The sequence below is a fragment of the Trachemys scripta genome, chromosome 2 (assembly GCF_013100865.1).
Source record: "Trachemys scripta elegans isolate TJP31775 chromosome 2, CAS_Tse_1.0, whole genome shotgun sequence".
In the NCBI taxonomy this organism is placed as follows: domain Eukaryota; kingdom Metazoa; phylum Chordata; order Testudines; family Emydidae; genus Trachemys; species Trachemys scripta.
In genome coordinates this window covers 76,118,462-76,140,260 of record NC_048299.1, presented here as the reverse complement: position 1 = coordinate 76,140,260, position 21,799 = coordinate 76,118,462, and the positions used below count along the sequence as shown (strand labels likewise).

Below are 21,799 nucleotides of genomic sequence, written 5' to 3'. Positions count from 1 at the left end.
TACAGCATCAGACTTCTGCTGTCGTGGGTGAAGGGATTTCCGTAGTATTCACCATTTACCTACTGCACAGGGGTGTAGTGAGCTCCCCAGTGATTTCAGGAGTGTAGCTGAAAGAGCTGTTGTCAGAATAAGACTAGTTCCAGCCCTTTTAGAAATGGTCAAGAGACAGTGTTGCTCAGGTTGATGGGTAGGAGGAAAGCTGCCTGACTACCGGGGCGGCTCTAGGCACCAGCTAAACAAGCAGGTGCTTGGGGCGGCAAAATATATGGGGCGGCATAATGCTGGGGCCCCAGCTCAAACCTCAAGCAGCGTCCTGGGCTGGATCCTGACTGCCCCGGGGGACAGTAACCAGCCTGTTGTTCTGCCGCTGGGTGGCGGGGCAGGGAGCCGGCTAAGTGGGGAGTGTGGCCCTGCTGCTCTCCCGCGGGCAGCGGCCACACCCCCCCAGGAGGGAGCCAGTAGCGCGGCCCTGCCCCAGATGCAGAGGACGGGCCGCTCCTCCTCGGCTTGTCCCCGCTGCTGCAAGCCGAGGAGCAGCAGCCCATCCTCTGCAGCCAGGGCAGGGCTGTGCTACCGGCTCCTGCCTGGGGGGTGGCCACTGACCGTGGAAGAGCGGTGCGGACAAGCCGAGGAGGAGTGGCCCGTCCTCTGCAGCTGGGGCAGGGCCATGCTACCGACTCCTGCCTAGGGGGTGGGGGGTGTGACCGCTGACCGCAGGAGAGTGGCGGGAGCTAGTAGCACAGCCCTTCCCCGGCTGCAGAGGATGGGCCACTCCTCCTCGGCTTGTCCGCACTGCTCTCCCGCGGTCAGCGCCCACCCTCCCACCCCCCAGGCGGGAGCCGGTAGGGTGGCCCTGCCCCGGCTGCAGAGGACGGGCGGAACTTGGCGCCCGGGCAGGCCGCTCCTCCTCGGCTTGTCCCTGCCTCTGCCTCCTCCTCCTCCTCCCCTCTGTGCCGCCTCCTGCCAGGGAAGGGCTGAGGGGAGCGGAGTGGCAGCCCAGGCTGAGCCCAGCTCGTGCCGGGGCCAAGGCGAAGACCAAGGATGAGCGGGGCTGGGATCCAGCAGCAGCCCCAACCCCTGGCCCTGGGAGCGGCAGTGACGGGAGATGAATCCACCTCAGGCCAGATCCCCAGCAAGGGTAAGAGTCGGGCCGGGCGGGAGCTTCCCCAGAACCCCTGGGGAGCTTCTGCCTGCTGGAGCCCCAGAGGCTGCTGCCTCCCTTCCCAGCCCCTCACAGCACTCCAGTGCCTGGAGTCTCCTTCTGCCTCCCCCCTGCAGGGGGCAAGTGACCTGGCAGAGAGGGGCAGCATCTGTCCAGCAAGCCCAGCACCTCTTCCTTGGCTCCTCCAGCCCCAGAGCTCTCTCCATTGCATGCCCCTCGGGTTCCCAGATGGGCGGCCTCAATGCTGGGAAAATGCCAGCAGGGCTGGGTCCATTGTGTATCCGAGCTCGTGGGGAGCTCTCTCGCCTTAATGACTAGCGCCTTACCTATGGCAAGTACAGTAGAGCAATAGGAGCGTGATGTGAAAAATATCATGTCACATTGTGACACGGTCACTCAAATCACAATTACATGTGTGTACTGTGCTGCCCTATCGGCGCCATTCGCGTTAATTTCCGTTTCGCGTCGGTGCCAGTGGTTATAGGACTAAAATGCCGGGACAAAAATGAAAATGACTTTCTGGTGCTGCCTACCGGCAACAAAGAGAGAAACGGCAAAAAGAATTAGAAAAACTATCTCATACTTCAAAAAAGTATTTTAAAAAAGTCAACAATCAAGGAGAAAGCTCTAAGCAATGCACTGAAGGTGATTATTCATCAACTGATGAAGACCGATCGAACCAAGGATTACCTTTATCCACTGATAAAGATGAACAACAATCTGACCAAAGATTATCTTCGCTAACTGATAAAGACAAACAATCACAATCCATCCAAAGATTTACTACTTCAGCTGAAGAGTCCAGAAATGAAGAACTGTTATCCAAATCTAAAACTGAAGAACAATTATTGGAAGGTGGAGAGACTGACATAGGATCGGATCCAAGTACATGGCCGACAATAATTACTGATGCAGTGCAAATGATTATTGTGAAAAAAGGTCCTTCAAAACTAGATCCTACATTTGAATATCCATTTAATGAGTCAAATCGTCGATTTATGCCATCCAATATGAAGAAAAAAATGAAAAATGGGGAACAAATTAATATATCGTGGTTAGTGTATTCACAGACCAAAGATGTAGTTTTTTGTTTTTGCTGCAAACTGTTCTGTAACTTGGACATTCTTCTGGCAACTGCAGGTTTTAATGACTGGCGAAATTTGCATCAGCATTTGAAAGAACATGAAACATCAAAAAATCATTTATGCTCATTGACAAATTGGGGGATTGAGCTGTCAAACAGATTACGGTCCGGTACAACAATCGATGCGGTACAGCAACGTCAACTAAATTCAGAAATTCTACATTGGCAAGCGGTGTTGGAACGTTTACTGGCAATCATTAATTTCCTAGGCGAACAGTGCCTTGCATTCCGTGGATCCTCAGATATTTTATATGAGAATAACAATGGAAATTTCTTAAAATTGGTTGAGTTATTGGCAAAATTTGATAATGTTATGGCTGAGCATGTACAAAGAGTGAAAGATGGAGAGATTCACACCCATTATTTGGGTAAAAATACACAAAATGAGATAATAGAATTAATGTCTAATGGAGTGCATAGTGAAATTTTATCAAATTTGAAACATGCCAAATATTACTCAATTATAGTTGATTGTACTCAAGATCTGAGCAAAACCAAGCAAATGTCAATAGTTTTACGATTTCTGAAAATTGATGAAAATGCAGAAGTGAAAATTTGTGAACACTTTCTAGAATTTATACCAGTGAATGAAACTACTGGGAAAGCCCTCACAGATGTAATTCTACAGAGATTGGAACACCTTTAGAAAATATGCGTGACCAAGGGTACGATAAAGGCTCAAACATGCGAGGACGACATGCAGGTGTACAGCAAAGAATATTGAATTTAAACAATCGAGCTTTTTTCATTCCTTGCCAAGTGCATTCACTCAATCTGGTTGTCAGTGATGCCACCAAATCATCTAAAGATGCCGTTTTATATTTTACCACAGTGCAAGCAATTTACAACTTTTTTAGTGATTCCACACACCGTTGGGCAGTCTTGAAGAAGCATCTTGAACAAAAGCTCACACTTAAACCTCTAAGTCAAACTAGATGGGAAAGCAGGATAGATGCTATTAGAGCATTCCGATATTCATCAGGAGAGATTTACGATGCACTATTCGAAATAAGCCAGGACTTGTCGTATGATCCTTCATTTCGACATGAAACTGAAACATTGGCTCAGAAAATGATGCAGTTTCAATTTTCATGTTGCACGGTTATTTGGCACAATATTCTAAATCAAATTAATTTGACCAGCAAAGTTATGCAGAACATAACCATAGACATATCCGAGGCAAAGACGATTTTGAATAAAACGCTGGAATATTTAAAAAAATACGGTTCAGATGAAGGATTTGAAGAAACTGTCAAAGAAGCAACAACAGTAGCAGATGATCTTGATTTTGAACCGATGTTTGCACCTCAACAATTCATTCGTCCTCAGAAAAAAACAAGACAGTTTTGTTATGAGGCTCATGATGATCCTATTCTTGATCCAAACGAAAGGTTAAAGTTGAATGTTTCTATTATATTTTGGATGTAGCTACAACTTCTATTGAAGAAAGATTTTGTCATTGTGAAACTTTTGAATTTTTATACGCAATTGGAAATATTAAAAATCAGTTTTCCAAAGAAGACCACATGAAGCAGTGCCAAGACCTACATTTAGCGCTCAGTACTGATAACGCTGCTGACACTGATGCAGTAGAATTGTATGATGAATTAATAGCTTTATCTGAGCTAATAAGTCCTAAAACTTCTCCTCTAAAAGTATTAGAATTTATAGCAAGAAATGATTTTTTCACTCCAAACACTGCTATAGCGTTACGCATTCTTTTAACGTTACCAGCATCAGTGGCTTCTGGTGAGTGCAGTTTCTCAAAACTGAAATTACTAAAAAATTATTTGAGGTCCACCATGTCTCAAAATTGTATGTCAGGACTTGCATTAATTTCAATTGAAAGTACCATTGCAAAAAATGTAGATTTCACTGACTTATTAAAAGACAACACAAGTATAAAAACCAGAAAAATTCAGTTCATATAAATTCTTTTAATTTATGAGAAACTGGAAGACACTAACGTTTTTCATTACAGTGTATAGTTGAACTCAAATTGTTTGTAATTGTGTTTTTGTTAAAATTAAATGTTAAAATTACACTAGTAGGATATTGTTTTATTTCACTACCTACAAATTTTGTTTTCAGTTTTTTTAATTTTAAACAGTCAAAACAAAACTGCAAAGTGCAAACATGTGTAAAAGCCAAAAAAAAGCGTGGGGGGCGGGGGGACGGCCAAATTTTTTTTTGCTTGCGGCAGCAAAAAAACTAGAGCCGGCCCTGCTGACTATTGTGAAGAGGTTGTTAGGGCAATGCAGGGCATGGAGGAAGGTGCAGGGCTGCGGCTATTGATACACCTTTAATAAAGTATAGCCAGCACCCACCCCGACAGTGTCTGACGTGCAGAAGAGGAGAGACCATGGAGCCACCCCTACTTAACCAAACACACCTCTTGGGGCTGCTAGAGTTTTGGTCCCCCCACTACAGAAGGGATGTGGACAAATTGGAGAGAGAGAGTCCATCGGAGGGCAACGAAAATGATTAGGGGGCTGGGGCACATGACTTACGAGGAGAGGCTGAGGGAACTGGGGTTATTTAGTCTGGAGAAGAGAAGAGTGGGGGGGATTTTATAGCAGCCTTTAACTACATGAAGCGGGGTTCCAAAGAGGATGGAGCTAGGCTGTTCTCAGTGGTGGCAGATGACAGAACAAGAAGCAATGATCTCAAGTTGCAGTGGGAGAGGTCTAGGTTTGATATTAGGAAACATTATTTCACTAGAGGTTGGTGAAGCACTGGAATAGGTTACCTAGGGAGATGGTGGCATCGCCATCCTTAGAGGTTTTTAAGACCCGACTTGACAAAGCCTTGGCTGGGATGATTTAATCGGTGTTGGTCCTGCTTTGAACAGGGGGTTGGACTAGATGACCTCCTGAGGTCTCTTCCAACCCTAATCTTCGATGATTCTATGATTCTAGAGCTTCAGGCTGTTCAACCCCTCCAAATAATGGCCCTCTCTTGCCTTGAGTACACTAGCAGACCCCTTTACTTTTCCCTCACACATGAATGGCCAGCCACACTTTGACCCTAGGTCTTTTTTATGCCTTTCAAGCTTAGACCTGTGCTCGCTATATAATGGAGCACGACAATCAAGCAATTTTGTCCCATAGAATCAGAATTTGCTGTGGGGCTGCTATAGCTCCCTCTGTATCTGGAAAGAAGAAATCCTTATGATGTCAGCAGCAGCCTGGGTTTCAAATGGTCTCTCAGGCCTTGTCTACATAAACAATTAGACTGCAGCAAACTGGGAGTGAATCTACCCACACTAGCCTGCCTTGGACTAACTATTCATGTGCACTCTGCTGATGCATATTACAGTGTTTTGATCTAGTTCTCTTTGAAACAGGCCTAGATCAAAGTGCATTAGCAGTCTGTTAATCAGTGGGGTGCACATGAACAGTTAGACCATGGCGGGCTAGATTCACACCCCAGCTTGCCATGAACTAAATGTTAATGTAGACAAGCCCTCAGACTTTGAAGGCAGAAGGAAACAGCAGCCACAGGATTAATATTAATATTTCTTTATGTTCTGTGAAACTGAGAGGTTTTATGTAACTACTGTACAATGGCAACCAAAATAATGGGGCGGGGGTCAATCAATTACACAACACCCATGCTTTAAAATCCTCCCTTACTTTCACTTCAGTTCCAATATGATATTAGCAGCCATTATACTCACAAGCTACTAGCATTAATAATTAACGATGGGATTACGAGCATTCGGATGGTGCCTAGCCTTGTTTCTTGCAGTTTTTGAGATACTGGCCATTAAAATCATGTTGTTATTGAAGTGAGGGGGGATAAGACAAGTGGAATCAGTCAGATATGTTTTATAAGTGAGGTTACATCTCACAGGCCTCCAGGTTAGGCAATGTCAGCTACCCTTCACTGAATACTCAGACAATCACTGGTGAAGGTGAAATACAGACTATCGAAGGCCATTTACCAGATAGGTGAGGTTGCATTCGGTAGCCCAAGCTACTTGTCTGGTGCCTAAATGTTACTGTGTACCCAAGTTTTTGTCTATGTGCTTATAGTTAAAATGGCGAGAAATGACTTGCTCAGTTCTTGTCAACAATGAATTTGCACCGCAGCTCCTAAAAAAATATCACTCTAAGTTTCTATGCTTGTAGAGGTTCAGTTTCAGGGCAAAACTATGTAAACACTCTTCTAGTAACTTGGTCAAGCATGATGCAAGCATGTGTATGAATGGGTTTATCAACAGGGAGACACTGAGGAAAGCTGAGCCGAATAAACTAAAGGTGTGAATTTAAATTATATTCTATACACTGGATTAAACCCTGTGTGGACACTCTCATTAAGAATGAAAGTGACCTTAATTCAGTTTAGTGTAATTCAATGCCCAACTGAATTAAACTAAACTGAATTAAGGTTATTTTAATTGTGAATGAGAGTGTCCTCACAGGGGCGGAATACAATTTAACTAATCCACTTTTAATTTACACCTTTAGTTAATGCAGATTAACTTCCCTGAATGTCTCTGTGTACAGAAGCCCCTTATCAACTTCAACTGTGTTATCATTCAATCTCTTAAACTAACGGATTGTCTAAACCTAAAAGGCTGCAGCGGGGAACAGGGTGCAGCTGAGCTGCTGTAGCGCTTCAGTGAAGACGCTTCCTATGCTGACAGGAGGGTTTCTCCCATGGGTGTAGTTAATCCACCTCCCCAAGAGGTGGTAGTTATGTCGATGGGAAAAGCCCTCTTGTCAACAGCACTGTCTGCACCAGGAGTTTAGGTCAGTATAAATGAGTCACTCAGGGGGGTGGATTTTCCACCCCCCCCGAGCGACGTAGTTCTACTGACATGAGTTGCTAGTGTAGACCAAGCCTAGGGAACGTTGGAGTGGTCAGTACTTTGCAGGTGCTACACAAAATGATGCTGATGACTTGGTAGGTGGCTCTGTCCGCTCTCAATCAGTATTGTACCAAGGCCCTAGTATGATGCTTTGGGCCGCAGTGCTGTTGCTACATTTCAAATATGAGATAAAACTGATGTCCTGACTACCTGTGGCTTAAAAAGAAAGCACAAATGGCACTTTTCTTAAGACAAAGTAGTATTAAGCCTGGCAGCCCTCTAAATTCTAGCTAATTGTAATATTGCAAGGTACATCATTGTAGTAAAAAGCTAGTATATTCTCCTTTAGTAGTGTCCTGGTATATTTATTGCTCCAATATTTTTGCTTCTTCTGCTCTGACATTTCATTATTAAAGACATCCTTCTTGACTTTCTGGGAATTCAAGCTAAATAAACCATTCTTTCTTTGCCTTCTCTCCATGTTGTCAAGTGGCCAAACAAAACTTGGTCTCAAAACACAAACTAATATCTTCCCTTCCATTAAACAACATCTTACGGGTATTGTATAGCTGATGCAAGGGCATCAGCCTGGAGTATCTTGGGAAAGGGCTGTTATAATTAAATATGGGGCTTCAGTTAAGGTTGGTGAAGAGCTTTTTGTACTGCTAGCGTAACAATCCTCACAGACTTTTCCAAGGGTGCTCGGTAACCCTGGCCTCAAAGAAGGTATTTATTTCATCAGAGGTATTTTTCTGTAAGCAGTCACTTGATTAATACAATATTTTGCATCTAGTTCAGCGCAGTTTGTCCACTACTCCTGAGGGCATTCTGTGCCAAAAAATTAAAAATTCTGTGCCAAATAAATAAATAAATTCTATGCACAATATTTTAAAATTCTGCAAAATTCTGCAAATTTTATTTGTCAAATAAAGGTGGAGACTCCAGCATGGCATTGGGGAGCACAGGCCACTGGCTGCACAGAGGTGGGAGATGGCTCTGCAGCTCCACCCTGGGACACGGACTCAGTGGTGAGGCTGCACCCAATCCTGACACAGCACAAGGACCGGGCCTGCCCCAGAAAAACCCCAGGGCCCTGCCCCTCCATGCCTGGTGCACCAGGTGTCAGTAGGCAGGCTCAGCAAGGCGGGATCCAAGTGTGGAGGGGCTTAGTGTGGGGGGGATCCAGGTGTGGATTGAGAGGTTCTGTGTGGGGCAATCTGAGTGTGGGCAGCTCAGTGGGGGATCTGGATGTGGGGGGGACCTGGATGCACAGAGGCTTGTTGTGGTGTTCTGGGTGCAATGGTAATGGGACTCTGCAGGGGGGTCCAGGTGAAGATGGTTGGGGGGAGGTCAGCGGGGGAGGTCTGGGTGTGGAGGGGCTAGAGCTTGGCAGGGAGGGTCTGGGTGGGAGGAAGTTCAGTGGCGCATCCAGATGCTGGGGAAGTGGGGCTCAGTGGGTGGAGATCCAGGTGCAGCTTGTTGAGGCTTGGTAGGGTGGGGATCTGGGTCCAGGTGGCTCATCAGGGTGGCCCAGCTGCAGGGGGAGTGGGGCTCACTGGGAGGGTTCTGGGTGTGAGGGGGACATGAGGCTTGGCATGAAAGTCTGATATGAGGGGGTCTGGATGCACAGGGGTTGGGTGCATGGGGGAGCAGCTCCCTGTACAGTGATCCCTACGCCTGTAGCTGAGGAGTGATGGGTGCAGGAAGCATGGGGAGGGGAGAGTTTGTAGAGCTTCCTACAGCCGGGGGAGAAATCTAGAGGTGGGTCTGTCCCAGCCCCAGATGCCATACAGGGGAAGAGGAAGTCCCGTCCTCCCCAGCCCAGCCAAGGCTGGCAGCTGAGCCCAGCACAGGGTAGGAACCACCAGCCGGGTCTTCCCCAGTCCTCCTCCCTGCCCCACAGTGATTTACCTCTTGCCAGCTGCCTGGGCATCTGAAACATTCTGCTGGGGAGAGGCACATGGCCGCTCTTGTGGATTCCTTTTGCTTTCCCATCAGAAAGTCACTTTTCTGTGGGGAAGCAAAGAAATCTGTGGGGGACATAAATTCTGCACATGTGCAGTGGCGCAGAATTCCCCCAGGAGTAATCCACCCATAAATCAGCATTAAATGAATGTTAAGTATCAGAGGGGTTGCCATGTTAGTCTGGATCTGTAAAAAGCAACAAAGAGTCCTGTGGCACCTTATAGACTAACAGATGTCTATTAGTCTATAAGGTGTCACAGGACTCTTTGTCGCTCATTAAATGAATGGTTATTCTCCTTTAGATAGTGGCGAAATAACTATTGTTGCACACTTATTTAACACAATGAAATCTCTATTGATTCTTCAGATAATTTAAAATAAACCATTCAGAGCACAGACATTTCAAAACTATAAGATGACAGCTTTCTAAGTTTATTTTAGGGGGAAATGACCTCCCCAGCATCCAGCCCAGATAGCTAGTCTGGTTGCTGGGGACATCTGGAGAAGGAAAATGGGGGAAGACCCCCTGCCCTCAAGTAACCAAGCAGCAGCCTCTATGGCCCCAGCATCCCCCCTCCCCCACCCCGCTCCATCGGATGGAGGATAAGGACTGGAGGATCTCCATAGCAACAGATCCTGTGGTCCACATCTATTCACAGATTTTAAGTCCAGAAGGAACAACTGCGATCAGCTCTTTCATAACATGGGCCAGAGAAGTTCACACAGTGATTCCTCCCTCCAGCCCAATAATTTGTGGCTGAGCTAGAGCATATCTTGTAGACAGCCAATCATAAAGACTTCATGTGATAGAGAATCTATCACATCTTTCAATAAGTTGTCCTAATGGCTAATTACCCTCACTGAAAAATTTGCATCTTATTTTCAGTTTGAATTTTTCTAGCTTCAACTTCCAGCCGTTCGATTTTGTTATACTCTTACCTGCTAGATTAAAGAGCCCTCCAGTATCAAATATCTTTGCTCTATTTAGCTACTAATACAAAGAGATCAAATTGCCTCTAACCTTCTCCTTCTATAAGCTAAACAGATTGAACTCTTTAGGTCTTTCATTTCCAAACTTTAATTCATTCTTGTGGCTTTCTTCTGAGACCTCCTCAATTTTTTACCTTTTCTTTTTTAAACAGCATGGAGAGAGGATTCCATTCCTGTCCTGTCTGATGCAAAACTTACCCTGTACGCAGCTGTACAGGCAACCCAAAATGAATAATGGAATATACTGAATTGTTAGTATGATCATATTGACCTAGTAAAAAACCCTTTATTCCCAGTGAAGTCAATCGGACTTTAAAAGGATCAGAATTTCATTCTTTGAAACTCAAACTGTGAGTTTTTACACTGAAAAAACTCTATTCACAGCCACTTATACTCTGAAAAATAGATTTCATATTTAATGCATCATCAGTAACATTGCCTCTATTGATTTAAGAAGGTATATGCTAGCTAGACCTCCACTAAGAGCCATGTGAAACTGCAAAATTTTGCTTCATGATCGCTTTAAAAATGGAAATGTCCTGGTAGATTCTGACCAGCACAAAATCTGCATCAGTTCCCAGTATTTCTGTACAATTCATAGCACTTTAGAACAGCTCTTTAATTTCACATGGTTATTGTAAATTTAATTAAATTCATGCCAAATCTGTAAATGCCATGCCGTGCGCAAGTTACCGGGTGACGGTGTGAATTGGGCATTCTGCTTTGCGAAAGTCATACGGAGTCTGGGACCACATTCAAATGAAGAGAATTCACAGAACGAAAATGGTGGTGAGAAAAGTGGAGGCCATGGATCCCACATCTAATTATTTTGTCAGTGATATACACTAAAAGATAAATATATTTACTCTAGTATGAATACTTACCAGCATACTTCTGGACACTCTTGACAAATATGGTACTTTGTAACTGCTAAGAGCATCAGAGATCTTACTGAAGTCAATACTGATTTTTTTGCATCCCACCTTCTAACTTCAGTGAAATGCTTTATTTATGTGTTACAATATGTAATACAGGAAACTGCAATATAAGGAATGGTACCTCAGACAAAAAAAATGCCAGAGAAAATTTTATATTTTTGTTTTAAAATCTTCCTGAAATAGTTCAACTTAATCCCATTATAAATCCCAAATGAAAAGCATGACAAAAAATCCAAATGAAATGTGAGGTTCTCATTTCTAATGACTAGGGCTCCGTGTCTGTCACGGAGGTTGCAGAAGTCATGGATTCCATGATTTTCTGCAACCTCTATGACCTCTGCAGCAGCCAGTGTGACTGAGCCCAGAGCCACCCAACCAGCCAGCCCCGGGGACCAGCTGCTCAGGCAGCCCCATGGACAGCCACACCGGCTGCTGCTGGAGCGGCTCTGCAGCCAGCCACTTGGGCAGCCCTGCAGCCAGCTGCACTGGCATTGCTGGTGTGGCCCCGGGGCCAGCAGCACCAGCCACTGCTTGGGCAGCCCTGGACAGCTGATCTCAGGAACTTCCCAAGCAGTGGCCGGTGCAACTCGCCACGGGAACCACTTGAGCAGCGATCCTGGGGCAGTGGGAGCAGCGGCAGTTGGGTGGCCCCGGGGAAGGCCGGAGTAGCTGCTGCTCGGTGGCTCTGGCAGTTGAGGCTGCTGACCTTGGTGGTCCCCCCAGCAGCTGGTGCCCCTGGCCCCTGCCCCCCCCAGCAGTGGCCCCCAGCTCCCCCCCCAGAGCAACACCCCCCGCCTTAGCTCCCCACTAAGATTTAGTCAGGGATATATAGTACCCCTGTTCGCTATGCAACAAAATATGGACGGAGGAGAAAGTGCCGGAAGAATGGATCCTCGGTATCATAATCAAGTTACCAAAGAAAGGTGATCTAGACAATTGTTCAAATTGGAGGGGAGTAACACTTCTATCTGTCACAGGAAAAGTATTAGCAGCAGTCCTTTGGAACAGAATGAAAAGAAAGATGCATATCATCCTACATGAACAACAATCTGGATTTAGACAAGGAAGATTGTGCACAGATGCTATTTTCACAGTGAGACGGATTACTGAAAACACAATTGAATTCCAAGGCAGTCTTGCCATCAATTTTGTGGACTTTCAAAAGGCATTCGATAGTGTAAACAGAGAAACAATGTGGAAAATTGTGAAACAATATGGAACTCCAACAAAATTAATTAACATCCTGTGTTCTTTAGGATAGTGACAGTGCCAATCTCAACCTAATATTCTTCCCTCATTTAAGCTTTACTTTTAACTCCTAAAAAATTGAAAATTCATAACTAGGATTTGAAAAAGGGACTTTTGGGCTAAAATCTTGCAAACTTAGGAATCAATTATTATTACATATCTGCCAAGAGTGAGACACTGTATATTAAAGAAAATATTGTTTTCTTTCCAATCCTGGGTGAATTAAAAAAGACAACTTTAATTGCCTTTTCTATCATTATAATATGTGCTAATATCTATGACATATCTATAGAATTCTAGTAAAGAATATTATAAAAATAAATCCTTTTCATGTGATATAATAAAGCAAATTACCACATTTTGTCTTAATCAATTTTTGATTGCACATAGCCCCACTTATTTTATTGTTAAGCACAATTAGCATAAGACTAAACAGCTATATTGCACTTTTTATCTGAAAATTGTGAAGTCCTATACAAAGATAAGTCTTTTTATTCCCATTTTACAGCTGCAGAAAGTGAGACACAAGGATAAAGGGACTTGCCCAAGGTCTCACTGCAAATCAATGGCAGAGCTGGGAATAGAACACTAGCCTCTAAACACCAAGATCTGTATTTTATTCACTTGACCATGCTGAGATCACTGATGAGAGAGGAGGAATGGAAGAAAATATCCAATCACATGTAATGTCATGAAGCTCATAAATACTGTAACTTGAAACAACATGTTATTTTTCTTTTCTTTTTCTTGCAGTCACAAATACACGATTGCAGTATTTTTCATCTGGGCAATGTGACACAATATTTCTCCTAGGTGGCCTCTCTCTCTTACCTTGTGATAAATTGCTAATTAGCTTTAGCAGACTCAGAGCTGGTCCATTCTAAAAATAAATGTTAAAGCAGGGTTTTATCCCTAAAGCAGCAAAATCTTTTCTCCACTCTAGGAAAATGATAGCAATAAGACACTTCAACCAGACTTTTTAATGCCTAACAACTTGCACTATGCAACTGAACTCCACGGTCACTCTCCTTTTGGCCTAAGTGAAAACAATCTGCTTCTTTACATATGACAGGTTTAAAGATTTTTTTCTTTGGAGGAGAAAGTCTTCTGATATCTAGTTTTCAAAATCTTTTCTTATGGACACTACCAGTATATGCTTCAGTTTACTACTATCCATAATGCTTTCTGTCCATTTCACAACATGCTAGCAAAACAATGTCATCTTTACACGCGGTTGCATTTGATGCTTCGTGGAGTTGACAAAGGAGGCAATTTTAAAGAAGGCCACTTTTTATAAAACCACCTTAAAGCAGTTGGATTGAAAAGGGAGTGAGTGGAGTGCAGACCATAAAGAGGGCAGAAGATTTTAGTAAATATTACTATTAGTTCTGGAGAAGAGACATCATCTCACCTAGAGAGCTGTTATTCAGGACGTTCTCCAAATACCTGACCATTGCCTCGACATCACTGTCCTGGTTGTGGAAGAGTGAGAAAGAATATTAGAATTAGAACATTAGAATTAGAACATTAGCATGTTAAACATTCTACACCAAGAGTGTGATCCTGCAAACACTTACTAACAAGGAGTTTCCTACTCTGAGTAATCTTACTGATGTCAACACTGGAACTCCAAATTGTAAAAAAATATACACAACTGAACCCACTGAGAAAGGCCATTTTCTACTTTTTTTGCTCCCAAGTGTCAAGTTTCGGTTGACATTAGAGACAACGATTTTCTGACGTTAGTTGCCTTACAGAACTGCAAACACATACAGCAAATATGCAGGCTGTTTTATAGAATTTGTGCTGCTGTTTAGTATCACTTGCAAAACATCAGCATTTTACATTAATTAGTCCTGAAATATCTAAAGCAATATCATGCTGAGCAGGGGAAAATGAGAGCCCCTTAATGATTTCAAAGTTTTCAAGGCCTCATGTTTTACCTGCCAGCATCTCATAGAAAATATTATAATTTGTAGCTGCAATTACTAACTGGGGATTTTTTACTTTAAGAAAAAAGATTATAGTTTTTTTTTTTTATTTGAAGCACTAGATAAACAGACCATAGTTTTCTGCAATTATGGCCTTGATTCTTCCAAGAATTATTCATGCACTTTGGTGAAGATAAGCTGAAGTCCTGAATGTAAAGTACATAGCAGGGCATGTTTCAGCGAGAAGTTAACATATTCTGCTGAAGTCAAAAGGTAAATTCTAAGTGCAATTTTCAAGACAGGTTACAGTATGCTATTTAAAAGTGTGGCATTGCTGTACTATTTGAAGCTACAGGATGAAAACCTGGTCCCATTAAAATCATTGGCAAAACTTTGATAGGTCCAGGATTTCATCCATAATATTTTTAAATTGTATATCGATTCTAAAACTTAAATTTAAATCAGTGTCCTGTGTAAGGAATAAATTATAGTATTGTGTAAAACAAACTACACTAGCCACTTTACTAAACTGTCCATTCTAGGCTCCTGTAGCTGGGGGGAATGGCTGTTGTACACGAACTGCTACTTGTACTCTACTAGGTACTTCAAATACTAGCTAGCCATGCTTCACTGACTACATACCATGTTAAACTGGCAATCTTTAGCTGGCTAATGCTTGTTTGTGCTCAAGTGAGAACTCTTAGGATTAAGCATGATTTAATTTTTATGGCCTTAAGTTGTTTAATGTGCTTATATCTGAAACAGACTCTGATATTTTAAAGTTAGATTTGTAGGGCATTAAATGGTATCTGTGTTAGCAATCTCAGCAAAGAAGTGAAGACAGTGGTCCAGGTGGTTGAACTATCCTTTCACCTGGGTAGTCCCTCACATGAGGGTTGAAACAGATTGACTAGATACTGTGTGGAAGTCTGCAATACCATTGCCAACGTTGTATCTGTTCTGTATGTAAATAAGTGTGTCAAACCAGCACCTCTCACCAGTAACAAACATATGGCTTGCCTACATGGTGCGTTAGTGTAGTGCAAGCCAGAATATGAATCTAGAGCATACTAGCTTGCTGTGCACTAACTCACTGCATGGACTCTCCTACAGCACACAAAATTTCATAGCGTGCTTTGAGGTACGGAACTTGTTGTGTGCGATAGCAGGATCCACACAACAAATTAGTGTGCAGCAGGCTAAAGCGCTGTAGATTCACACCATGGCTGCTGCGCACTCACTTGCCATGTAGACAAGGCCTTACTTTAAAAAAAAAAAAAAAAAAAGGGGGGGGGGAATAAAATTTCTGCTCTGCTGTGGGGATTCAGAGGTCCGTTTCAGATGTTTGCAAACAAGCTTGCTGATCGACCCTTTGACAGTCTGCCAGCACCCACAGCCTACCAAGTCTGGTTTACTGACATATTGAAACAAACTGTATGGGGTTTTTATATGCAGAACAACAAAATCAGGTTTGTTGCTGTATCTCAAAGAGACATGTTGAGTTCAGTTCTCTCTGGGACACATCAGAACAGCTCTGAGGAAGTCTGTGGACCTATGCTGATTTACACCAGCTGAAGGTCTGGCTCTAGAGTGTGAGGAGACATCTAAAGGACACATCCAGGTTTGTTGTAGAATTCTGACAGTCGTTGTTCCTACGGTGCCTGACGGCAATATACTTAAAATGAAGGCAATATATTAAGTTTTGCTCCCATTCCTGGCGCAGGTAGGAAGCATGGTTTCATCAGGGGCAGAACCTCCCTTGGGTAAGAAATGAGCCGTTATGGAGAAAAGAGCCTTCTGCATGTAAGTTGAGGATATATTGTCTTTCAGCAGAAACTTTGTATTTTGCTGAAAGTTTTTGTATTGGATTATTGATCATTTTGCTTTGCCCACCATTCCCTTCTTTATACATTTGGTGTGTCCCGAAGCTACGAAGATGAAATGATTTTCCAAATTTTCCGTTTTTGCTAACGTTGGGTTAAAGCATATAATTAATATACTAAAGCACCAATATAGTATCCTAACTGTGTGTACGGTAGCCTAACAGAGTAACAAACACAAACAAAAACACTTTGCTAGCAAGAGTTAATGTGGAAAGGTGTGTTTCAGTGGAGTCCAAATTGCGCACACTATCCCCAATAAAAAAAAAAGATGCTCTCAACATAAAACCTACATAGTCAGAACCTCCCACCCCAAAATGTTCAGGCCTGGAAATGAACAGGTTATGGGTATCCAGGCAGTTCACCACTATTATATACTCCTTCATTGCTCAGGATGGCTGCAGGCATATGGTGAGAGGAGAGAGGGAGGGAAGGTCAGGAGGAGAAAAGTGACAGTTTTAAACTGCCCAACCCTCAAAGCACTAAGATGCCTTTTCAACCACAGTTTGAGGAGCTGCTTTGAAATAATTTACTGGTGTCAAAGTTAAAAAAGGAAGGGTTTAATATCTTTAATTGGCTTAGATTCACCCATCCGGGATCCGGGAGGTATCAATGACTAAAGAGCTCTTTTTTAAAAAGTGAAATGGGGGGTTAAAAAAATTAACAAACAAGGAATATATTCAAAATTGCAGGGGAAAAGCGTTTATAACTGTCTCCTTGTTTTCTCTATCTAATAGCAACTGGTGGAAGGATACAGTGCCTGAATTCTCCTTCCTCACTATCCCCACAAATTGAGTTTTTACATAATTATTATTTATTTCCAGTAGCACCAACAATGAAAAGAAGTCCCCAAGGAATGGACAATCTAAAGACAGACAGATAGATAGCTGGGTAAGGGGCTCGGCACTACCTATAGGAGATTATGTTAACTATTCCCAAATGGATCCTCTAGCATGTCATTATCAGGTAGCCCATTTTCTATAGACCTCACAACAGATCTTCAAGCAAGACTTAGAGTAAGTCTACACAGGGATTAAAACCCCCCACAGTTGGCCTGGGTCAGTTGACTCAAGCTCGCATGGCTCAGCATCCAGGGCTGAAAAATTGCTGTGTAGATGTTTGGACTCAGGCTGGAGTGCACGCTCTAGGACACTAAGGGTGGAGGGCCCCAGGGCTTGGGCTCCAGTGCGAGCCTGAATGGCTACACAGTAATTTTTAGGCCTGGACCCTGAACCCTGCGAGATGTGGCTGTGCCATTGGTCTTTTAGCCCTGTGTCGACGTACCCTTTGGAGCTCTGTCTTCCTTGCAAAAACGGTGTGTTTTTAAAATCCTGGTGAATCAAAGGTACTGTAGTTTTTACCTCGACGTAGCTAGGCAAGGTCAATCTTAGTTAGCTGAGTGCGGGGGAGAGGTATATGGTTGATTTCAGTTAGCTACCCTTAGGTAAAACTATCTGTGTCTTGTCTCCACTCAGATTTTACATCAAGATAGTGACCTCAATGTAAAAAATATACCTATTTTGCTGAGAAGGCAAAGCCCTAATGAGGAGCAGTAAGGGGCTTTGCAAATGAACACGGAAGGGCTCCTCCATGCAAAGAAGCTATCCTGGACGATGCATAGACACGTTCAACATAAAAGTAAAGAATCGCATTCTAACAGCACTAGTCTATGCCAAGGCATGCATTAGGAACCTAATGGAGCACTTCTTGGGTGAACGGCAGCACACAGTCTGCCAGCACCCATAGTCCACCAAGTCTGGTTTGTTGGCATATTAAAACACACTGCATGCGTTTTTATATGCAGAACAACAAAGTCCAGTTTGTTGCTCTATCTCAGATATGTTGAGTCCAATTCTCACTGGTGTCATTCACCACAGCTATGATGAAGCTCACAGACCTATACCAATTTACACCAGCTGCTGACCTGGCACTGGAGCCTAAGCAGACATTCAAAATAGGAAGCTAATGTATAGAATTAACTAGACTTTTGCCCTACCAAATCATCAAAGACAAGTCCTATATTAGCATTAGCACCAAACGCACGCATAAAAAGCAAGACAATCAATTGAAATGGAGTGTGTCCATTATCACGTCAGCTAAATTAAAGCCAACATGAAACTTTTATTGAACAGCAACATTTTTTGCTGATGATTTTTAAAGAAAGTTTTCAGATTCCCTTGCTATTTGTTCTTGTTAGCTCTCATGCAATTAGAAAAGCAGTGTTCCTTGAACAAATACATGTATAAGACCATCAGGGAGCCAGAAGCCTGGAAAAGTAATTGTCAAAGTCATTAAAGGTTAAATCTTCCCTCTCCCCTGCACAAAACCTGAGTAAACTGGCTTTGGGCAGGAGAATTAAGCAGAGGTTTGTAACACTGAATCCTGTCCCAAATGACAGCCAAGGTGCAGAGCTCCTCTGCATACCCTCCTCCCTTAAGTTGTGCCCCACGCATGTAATAAAGGATTCATTGATCATGCCACTTCTGTTACTATGAAGGTAAACTTCTGACAGAATGAAGACTCCGCAGGAGTTCACGGGTAACACAGTACAACGCATTTAAAAACACACATTCAAACCACTTCACTAGTGGTTGTATTTTTTCAGGTTATTTCAAGGAAGGAAGGGTATGAACAATATATTAAATATATTTCACTCCACATTAAGGGTCCAATCGTACTCCCACGGAAGTCAACTGGAGTTTTGCCATTAAAATCAACGGGAGCAGAAGCAATCCCTGAAATGTACTAGTAAGGCAGACTCTACCAAAAAGATTTTAGTTTTACTCATATTGGTGCCCAAAAAATCCAGTGAAGTCAATAGAAAGACTCCCATTAACCTCAGTGGGCTTTGGATCAGGCCCAGTTCCCAATTCTTCACTTGTAAAATGGAAAATTTAAAATTCAGCGTTTTCCCCCCCTGAAAAGTGAAAGATTGATTGTATTAACGATATTCTCAAACAGGATCAGCCTCTGCCACAACAAGGATGCTGGTATAGGGGGAAACCAAAGAAAAAGAGTCACTTCTTTGACAAAGCAGTGCTAAAAAAGTGGATATTACAGGGGGTTCTCTCTTCTCATTATGCACACACATCTTTCCGTAATGTTAACAGAATCTGTGCATGTGTGCTGTAGAGGAAAACAAATAGGCATATGTAGATGAGGGATCAGATTCTGACAAGGGATGTCAATTAAACATTTCTCCCAACCCCCACTACTAGCTCTTGTTGTCATTGAATTGTGAATCACTAAGAAATGATTAAATGTCACTCTGCCTAAATCTGACTGCCAATACCTAATTTACTCTGCATTATTAAGAACTCTATTTATATCTGCTGTCTTTTGTTAATTCTAAGGAGCCGTCTTCATGTTCAAAACCACTACTGACTGACACTTTATGAGAGAACTCTCTGACATGGTGGATGAAAGTCAAATGAAAACTTAAACCATAGCGCTAAGAAGAAAAATACAATAAGAGCTGATGAAAGTGAGCAATAGTGTATTTTTGGAAGTACATTATGATAGATTTTTCAAGCGGCTGAGTGGCTTATGCACCACTGTTAGATTCAGTCTACGTAGCCTACAGCCCGCAGACTACAGATCCTGAACAATCACATCAAAAGCATTCCCTGACATATTCCACTGATTTTTGATTGACTAATTATTACTTTGTAAAATCACTGCCCAGCAGCTTTAGCAGGATATACATACTGCTTCTGAATGTTCATACATCTGTAGTAAAAACAATGTGGGAAGGAGCTTCATATTTTTGAAGGGACATATCTTGCTGATCAAGTGCTGTTTTCACAGTCTTAAGAGTAAGCTTTTTTTACGACAATTTCTTTTTTTAAGACAATTTCAGCAGCAAAACACAATTGAAACCCGATCACCTTCTTTTGTGTTCAATCTGAACGGTATCTTGGTTTATGTTTAATACCTGGACATTTCCAGATCAGAAGTGAAACTGTTTTTGCGTACATTTTAAGCCCAGTTTAACTGATGGCATAGATTCCTGATTCCCTAATACAGTGTTAGAAAGGCAGTTATACTTCCCTACACAAAATAGCAAGCAACCTTATTTGTGCCTTAAGAAGAAAAACTACAGTTTGGGGCAATCATCTAGTTAGAAGTTATTTATAATTTGTTTAGCAGTAGCAGTAGGTTTGGTTCCATAAAAATGTAAAAAGTCACAGTCCCATCAAGAGCTTGCAACTGAAATTAGAAACAGATAGTACAATTAAAATGCATACAACATATAGGTTGAAGGTCTAGGGTAAAATTTTCAGAAGCTCCTAAGTGACTCAGGAAGCTAAAACCCACTTTCAGAAGTGACTTAGGCATTTAGGAGTCTACAGCCCATTAGCTTTTAATGGGCTCCTAAGTGCCCATGTCATTTTTGAAAATTTTACTCTCAAGCTCCTAAGTCACTACGACACCTTTGGAAATTTTACCCCAATGTTGAAGTGATGCAGGAGTCTCTCACTCACTCACTCACCCCGCCGCCAATGATTTCAAGAGGCACCGAACACCCATAGTTCTCAAAGTCAGCTGCTCAACCTCTCAGGATTAAACACTTTGGTATTTTACTATTTGCTATTTTAATTGGAAAAATTAGCACCTGCACATATGCTGTTAACACAAAGAAGCATGTATACCTGTTGATTTGTTTTAGAGACAGTCTGTGATACTTCCATATTTTCCTCCTCCTCTTCACTTGTTTCCGAACAAGACTCAAACACATCGTTATAATATTCTTCTGCAACTTGTGGATCTTCGGGGATCTCTGGAATGAAGTAAGAGTTTGTAGTTAGATAAATTCTTTTAAATCTGCATTCCAGGGTCTTGTTTTAAGTCCTGTTGTGAATCAATGCAAATTAACCAACAATAAATGCTAGTCTAGACACTCCACAAATGTTTGTGTCCCTGAAATATGTTTGCTAGGTGTAGACGAGCATTTACAGTCCTTTAAAGGCTTGTCTACACGATGTGACAAAGCGCTCAAGAGGGGTGTGATTTGTAAAGCACTCTAACTGCCCCCACACAGACCCTGTTGGCGAGCTCTAAAAGGTACCTAGGTTAATGCAAACTAGGTACCTTATACAGCGTGCTGGCAGGGTTTATATGGGGCAGTGAGAGCACTTTACAAATCACACCCCTTTAGAGCACTTTGCCGTGCCATGTTGACAAGCCCTTAGTGAACTTGAATTAACTGGCAATTATCTGGAGTTAAAACAGGTCCACAAATGGTAATCCAGACAAATCTGAAAGGGATGCAGAAGCAGGAGTAGGATTTGGGTATGGCACGATGTCAACCCTTTGATAATTAAGAGGTCTCAGCAATTCAGTGTTAAAATCTGCCTAGGTAAGGTAAAAATGGGATAAAATTATCACCCAGGGAATGGGAAAGCAGAACAGTTTTCTATTACAAGAGCAGATAGCTTTGAATCATAATTAATACTACCAGGACTGATTTAAGAGCTTTCTTTTAAAATAACAACAATAAACAAAACCCTTTAAAAACCCTCCGCACATTCCAAGAACTACATTATATATTAACTAATTCAAGTGAATTCATGTGTGTGCCCACACATGCATGCATGCATGTAATATAAATGAACTTAATACAACTATGAAGAACCCCTTATTGAAAGGAGGAGGAGTCTGTGCTCAGCCCACCCAGACAAAATAATATATCTTCCATTTCTTTTCCTTTTCACCATAAAAAATG

At 42.5% G+C, this 21,799-nt stretch overlaps 1 protein-coding gene across 4 annotated transcripts in view; it reads right to left on the bottom strand.

Moving 5' to 3' along the window:
* Positions 1 to 21,799, bottom strand: part of NEK11 (NIMA related kinase 11) — a 182,890-nt gene that overhangs the window by 30,202 nt on the left and 130,889 nt on the right. For all 4 annotated transcript variants that reach the window (XM_034760915.1, XM_034760913.1, XM_034760914.1 and 1 more), the window contains 2 exons: positions 20,727 to 20,854; positions 13,675 to 13,735 (listed from right to left, as the gene is read on the bottom strand). In XM_034760915.1, coding sequence (XP_034616806.1) covers positions 13,675 to 13,735; positions 20,727 to 20,854 — 189 coding nt within the window. The remainder of the gene's footprint in view (positions 1 to 13,674; positions 13,736 to 20,726; positions 20,855 to 21,799) is intronic.